The sequence below is a fragment of the Enoplosus armatus genome, chromosome 11 (assembly GCF_043641665.1).
Source record: "Enoplosus armatus isolate fEnoArm2 chromosome 11, fEnoArm2.hap1, whole genome shotgun sequence".
Classification (NCBI taxonomy): domain Eukaryota; kingdom Metazoa; phylum Chordata; class Actinopteri; order Centrarchiformes; family Enoplosidae; genus Enoplosus; species Enoplosus armatus.
Window position 1 is genome coordinate 11,473,502 of NC_092190.1, and position 7,126 is coordinate 11,480,627.

The 7,126-nt window shown below is 40.0% G+C and overlaps 1 protein-coding gene across 1 annotated transcript; it reads left to right on the forward strand.

Moving 5' to 3' along the window:
* The first annotated feature begins 192 nt into the window (after nt 1-192).
* LOC139292057 (endothelin receptor type B-like) lies at nt 193-3,087 on the forward strand. Its single transcript, XM_070914196.1, has 7 exons — nt 193-609; nt 767-879; nt 1,078-1,282; nt 1,600-1,740; nt 1,828-1,961; nt 2,061-2,169; nt 2,917-3,087. The coding sequence occupies exons 1-7, from the start codon at nt 193-195 to the stop codon at nt 3,085-3,087; spliced, it is 1,290 nt and encodes a 429-aa protein (XP_070770297.1).
* The last annotated feature ends 4,039 nt before the right edge of the window (nt 3,088-7,126 follow it).

The following is a 7,126-nucleotide window of genomic DNA, read 5'->3' on the forward strand; positions in this document are numbered from 1 at the left end:
TTATTATTATTATTTTATTTCATGTTTGATGCCTTTTGATCAGTAAATTAAATTAATCCTTTACCTCGCCTACATGCTTTTGCTGTAAATCTCAAGGCTAAGATGCTGTGCTAATTATTTTCACTCTCATTTTCAGTCCAGCGCTGGCAAAAAAGAAATCATTTCAGTGCCTTTCAGAGGAAATCATCAACAATGTGGACCGTGGCTCTCGTTCTTTGTTTGGGAAATATTCTCATCAGAGGCGAAGCCAGTGTTCAGCATTCAGGATCATTCCTTGTAATTGAACTCTCTGAAACGGCCTCCCCTGGTCTATTAATACTGGAAAAACAGAAATCCAACAGCTCAATTCATCCAACCCAAGTAGCAGGACCGAAAGCACCACACCCTCCTATGTGCTTGGAGTCAGCTGGAATCAGAGATGCCTTCAAGTATATCAATACTGTGGTCTCTCTTGTTGTGTTTGTTGTTGGAATAGTGGGGAATTCAGCCTTACTGAAAATCATATACGTAAACAAATGCATGAGAAGTGGACCAAACATTCTCATTGCGAGTCTTGCTTTGGGGGATCTAATCCACATTGTGATAGACATTCCAATCAACGCATACAGAGTAAGTTATTCACCTCATGCTGTGCAATGAGAAAACAATGCTGCGCCTTACCCTGTTCTCTCCTTTCTCTTTTATCCATTTAAACTTCAATCTCACCTTGAATTGATTGTGTGTTTTTGTTTTTTTTTACTGAAAATGTTCTTTGTTTTTGCTTCAGCTCATGGCAGAAGATTGGCCATTTGGTTTGGTACTGTGCAAACTCGTCCCCTTCATACAGAAAACCACTGTTGGAATTACTGTGTTGAGCTTATGCGCTTTGAGTGTTGACAGGTAAGGACATAAGCGGCAGCACTATTTTCTTGTTCTGTGGCCCACAAGAAAATAGTGTATGCTGGCCACTATCTGTATTTCATCAAGCAGACAGATTTGTTTAGCATTAGCCCTTGAAGTGTTCTTTAACTGAAAAATGTATCATTGTTACAGACAAAAAGTCCCCCAAGCCATAACATTTTTCCATTGATTTTGCAGATACCGCGCTGTAGTATCCTGGAATCGAATCAAAGGCATCGGGGTTTCAGTGTGGACGGCAATCGAAATAACTCTGATATGGGTTATTTCTATCCTGCTGGCTGTGCCTGAAGTTGTCGGCTTTGATATGATAACAATGGACTATAAAGACAAGCATCTGAGAATATGTCTGCTTCATCCCGTGCAAACCACACAGATCATGCAGGTAATGTAATAATCTCCAGCCAATGCAACAGGATAAAACAAACAGATCAACATGTGTTTGATTTGAGTGTCTATTCATATCCAACATACAGCAATATTTATAAGCACTGACTAAACATGAAACGAATAATGGCTTTAATATTATTTCTGCTCACTTCATTCAACAGATTCCCAACACATTCTTGCAGATGTTCTTGCAAACATATACGTGTGTCTCAAATATTGTTTTATGCATGGTGTAACGTAGCAGCCGCCGAACAACATCATGTCTTCTGCAGCACCGACTGACTGTGGGCCTCTGTCATGTTCAATCAACAGTTCTACAAATCTGTGAAGGACTGGTGGCTCTTTGGCTTTTACTTCTGCATGCCACTAGCTTGGACTGCCGTCTTCTACACGCTCATGACCAGGAAAATGCTGATGAATACTGAGAATACATTGAGCAACCACACCAAGCAGGTTACTAGTCAACACCTTGAAGCACATTTTGCACTTTTCTTTCTCATATTTTCAAATCTAATATGGATCTCATCTTTCCTTTTTAAGAGACGAGAAGTTGCAAAAACTGTCTTCTGCCTGGTGATCGTGTTTGCACTTTGTTGGTTGCCTCTGTACCTCAGCAGAATCTTGAAATTAACCATATATAATGAGAAAGATCCTGATAGGTGTCAGCTACTGAGGTGAGCATGCAGAATTAAGTACCCTTTCTTTCATTGTTCATTATCTGGTCTGTGCTCTGTTGTCTGATTAATACCTAATGTTTATCCTCCTTTTTTCAGTGTCTTTCTTGTCCTGGACTATTTTGGCATTAATATGGCATCACTCAACTCGTGCATCAACCCGATTGCATTGTACATAGTCAGCAAAAAATTTAAAAGATGTTTCAAGGTAAGATATACTGCCGTGCGCTTTTTAATTTTCCATATGGAGGGCACTACTCAATTGTAGACAAATCTGGTGGGGTTGACAACATTGTGATCCACATTGGATGAGCTATCATATGTGTCATCAAGGACATAAGGAGTCATGTCTGTAAAATGGCCAGACTGGAGCGAGCAATGACCTGGGGGGGGAATAAGTGAAAATGGTTTGGAAAAACATCGTCTGAAAAAAACAGACACTTGGCAATCTACCAGACAGTTCATCACTGAATCAGAGTGATGTGTTATGTGGAAGAAGAAAACATAGCTTCAAGGCAATTTTCAAGGGAAATTTTTTTAAAAGCCTTTATTGTATTACTAGCTCAGAAGGGCAAATCTAAAACATACTTTGATTTGTTTTGGCTGTCATCGGGTTTCTGCACTCCACAGTGCATGAAGAACTACTCTTCCTCTGCAGTAATGGTTTTTATATCAAATTTCTTACATTTCATGTGCGTTTTTCCTTTTAATACATCCCTTTTCCTTTAATTAAAAGACAACCCAAACTTAAGATTGCTTTCAACAAATGCCTCTACACACAGAAATAGAACAGAGCTGCTTTCTAGTATGCCCTGAATTCTGTATTAAAGCAACAAGGCTTTTACTGTAGGTCATTACTCAAAGACATTCAAATACGCAAAACTGCATGACTACATACTGACGGTAAATGAGTGTTGTCCCCTGACCAAATGTCTTTGTGTGTGTGGTCCTTCAGGCATGTCTGTGCAGTTGGCGTCTACCTCTTCAAGCTGTTCCCCATGACGAGGTGCAGTCTGTTTTGAAGTCCAGAATGCAGGATCAAGCCTCTGAGCAGAGCTGCAACATCAAAGCTCACAAGCAGACTTCCACACCTCCACCTGAGCAGGAGAACACCTTACCGTGTTAACAAAAACCCATGTGGATGAAAATACTTTGTGAGTTCTTTAATGTTTCTTTATTAAATATATATATGGCCATCAAAGCAGCTACCAAAGCTGTACAGCAACCTTGACATGCCATCCTAATGATATAAAATACCTTGTGAATAACATGCAGCACTGTCTTTTGTACTGCTGTCGTCAGTTGAACATCTGCTTTGGCATGAGCAACCTGGAGTCAGACTGTTCAGACTATTTGCCCCCGGGGTTTGACTCACTCCCAACCATTACATCAGATTTTACCTAGTACCTATCCTGTATCATGCATCACAGTTCTCAAATCACTGTTTTGGGCACGATGTTAACCTGGCACCCATCAACAGAAATCTTGTCACAGCTTACCGCCTGCATATATATTATTTTGATTCTGTTTCTGGATTCTGGAAAGACACTGTGCCGTAGGAAATCAAGCAAATGGGAATTCAAAATTATTACGGTGGGTTTTATGGGGTACGGTGTATTATTAGCACATAAATGTGTGTTTTCATCTCTCTGTTAAGTTTCCCCATACACAGCAGCCTGAGAGTTTATAGCGTTCCTTTCGTTCTTGAACCTTGAGAAACATATCAAATTGGTGCCACAAGTAGATTCTGTCTCCGCCACTGAATGACTGATTGATGGTGGCCTATTTTTAATGCATTGTTAAATGTGTAATGCATGGAGACACTTTATAAAAGACCTGAGAGTGGGGAAGAAGGAAAACGAAGATGACAGAATGAGGTCAGGAGGAGAGAGGGATGGGAGGGGGGGTGTAGAGATGAGCACCTGATAGGTCTTCCTGTCACAGGACAAGGCAAGCACAAATAGAGCGCTGTTCTTCTAGCTAATGATGTATCAGTCGGCAAAACTGTCTTGATGCTGTGCGCTGGAATGCCTATTAAAAGTTTATCTTGTCTAAGTAAAGAGCACAACTCTCAACTGTTTGTAAAGATTCAGTAGTTTGTTTGAATAAAAGCGTGTGAATGTTCGTGATGCTAATGTAGAAGAGGTGCGTCGTAAGGAGATGACTTTATGAGATTTTCTTAACATAATTAGATTTTCCAGTAAAGTACTGTATGTTGCTCAAATTAAACGTTCATTTTATTGCACTTTCTGTTATTTTGAAGCACATATAGTATAAACACATTGTGTTAAATAAAACCTTAGACAATTGAAGCCCCATACTTTTGACCCTCTTTTCTTTATTTTTCAATTAAGGAATCTGATATAAATACAGTTCAACTCTATAATTTGAAATGAAGCCATGTATATAAAAATGCCCACTTTGTTTTATGTCAAGACTTTTTCATATCAGTGCCATCATACAAAGTGTTTGTCGCTCTAATAGCTCTTGGCACATCAAATAGAGAGCACAAGGAAATGCTGGTTCCACATCACATCACATCAAACCAGCAGGCTGTCATCTTTATGTACCCAATCGATTATCCTTGCTTTCCTCAACACATAAACACTAGATTGAGCAAATGACAGTTAGAGTCAGGTTTAGGTTTGTTTATTATGACGGATTAGCAAGAATCAATGTAATCCTTTCAGATTTTAGTGTGTGTAGATACATCATAGACCTCAAAATTGTATATCTATATAAATTTAAATGTCATCTTACTGTAAAGTCAAATTTTAGCCATCTGACTCAAAATGTGTTTGTGATTAGAGATGCCAAAAATATGTTTCAAGAGAACAGAGAAAGTAGCGGGTGCTTTCCAGCCCACACAGTCATATTGCCTGCTGTGCTATACACTCGTGCACCTCTCTCTGTTCTGACATAAGAGAGAAAGTGTCTCTGTCTCTTTGACTCTTTGACTGTTGGATACAACAGGATATGGGAGTTCAATATGCTCATTTACGCTGAAGCCAATTTGTACTGTTTTTGATCTGCAGTAGCACAACACGGTCCATGTATTTCATGTGTTTATGTGTGTGTATGTACATATTTTGGAATCTATCCTGTTGGATTCTCTTATTTCTTCTTCTTTTGTATTATTTTAGACTCTTTTTTATTTCATATTGCATTTTTATGGCACTTTAGATGGCTTGACTATTAACTGGAAATCCAAGGTTTACATACTGCACTTCATCAGACGTTTCTGTCAAACACTAATTTGTGTCAAATGCTGTCAAATGCTCCAGTCTCCTTTGTTAATGTAAATGCCAGCAGATAATCAACAAATGGAGCAGTGCTATCATGTCCCCAGCAGTAAAAGCTCACAACTGCCAGATGACACTGACACAATCATGCTCTGGTATCCAGAGGAGGGTGACGTCAGTGTCAACATCAGCGAGAGAGCGGGTGTCTGAGACACCTTTAGTAATCTCTGTACACACCAGGCTCAGATAGGGCTCCCCACAGTGCTGCCCAGACTCCCCAGACTGTGGATTTAATTAAACAGTGTGAAATTAATTAATCAGTGGGGTGGCAGGTAAAAGGACTTCTCACTGGAACTGCTCACACAACCAAGACAAGCATTTCATGTGCGCTGACAGTTATTAATTTGCTGTATGTTTTATTATAGTGTTTCTATATAGAGATGCTGAAATTGTGGTAGATTAAAAAGCTTGGCATGGGAAAAAAGTCATGCAAATTATCAAAATAACAGCTCCCGAAAAATCAAAGTGTAAACCTGTGTTTGATCTGTTCTATCAATTAATTAAAAATTTCAGTTCTGTATAATAATGTGTTGCAAATTAGATGGAAATGAGATAAAATATTCATTTAGTTATCTGGGGAATCTGCCTGGAGGGCTTTTTAGTCTTCAGTCTGGCTCAAAATGCTGTCCATATGGCAATTATGTACAGTAGTGTTGCAGGAGGATTGGTCTGATGCCTACTGGCAGAGAGGAGCCTGCCTGTGACAAACTGCTGCTAGGATCTGATGTGAGTTGAGGGAGATAATGAGGCTGTTGTAAGCCTTAAGTATAGAGCCTGCCCCCGGGGTGGCATATCTAAGGGCTCAGGCTCCCTCATTGTTGCACGTGCTGCTGAGGATTAAAAACACATTTACTTTTTTCTCATAAACTTTGTCAGTACTTCCCACAACTCTGTGGACAACTTCTGCTTTCATGTGGCAAGCCTCTTGACATTGCTTTGTGGAGAAGCTGTTTTTTTTTTGTTTTTTTTTTACAGTTTGTAGATGTGAAGTCTTGATTTGATTCTGCTTTGAGCTATCTATAGCTCTTTTTAAGCACCCCACCAGAGGATGTGTACGTTCTGGGGTACATCCTACAGTTACTGAAGTTTTGACAAACTCCGTATTTTGATGGAGAATCTTTTGTATTGGTGCCATCGGCACTTCACTAACAGGGTAAAAAAAAAGATGATATGCGTGAGGTAACATAATTATGTTGTTGGTTATACAGCGACCTCGGAGAGAGCCCATGCCTGCTGTGTTAGAAAGATAACTGCCCACCCCCTCTTGTGAGGAACTCTTGACATCCACTGCAGGTTGGGCGCCTCCACCACACTGTCACATATACAGTGTGTCCCTAGAAAAACAATGGTGCAAATTCCAGCACTGTGTCCAATTTAGACTGACACCACACTACAGCTTTTCTATTTGAGTGTAACAAGGACACCATGCAACCAAGTGCAATACACAGGGAAGAAAACCCTGCTGTGTGTGCCGAGTAATTGCTATAATGTTTCATGACATAGAAAATGTAATTCACTGAATGCAGGTAGGTCTATAGACAATATTTACAGTTTTTACTTAGTGAAATAAACAAAACAGACCTCCTTATACAATACCAGCAGGCATTTAATTAATGGCCATTTGGGGCTTGCATACTAAACAGGAGGGAGAGAGAGAGAGAGAGAGAGAGAGAGAGAGAGAGAGAGAGAGAGAGACAGAGAGAGTGAGAGAGAGAGAGACAGAGAGAGAGAGAGTCGAGCAGACCCTCCAGCCAATGGCAAGGAAACTTCAGAGAGACCTGCAAATGGCAGACAGAGTCAGACTACTGGGCAGAGCTGCAAGTGGTCACTCAACCATGGGATTAAAAAGCATTTAAGCCTTGT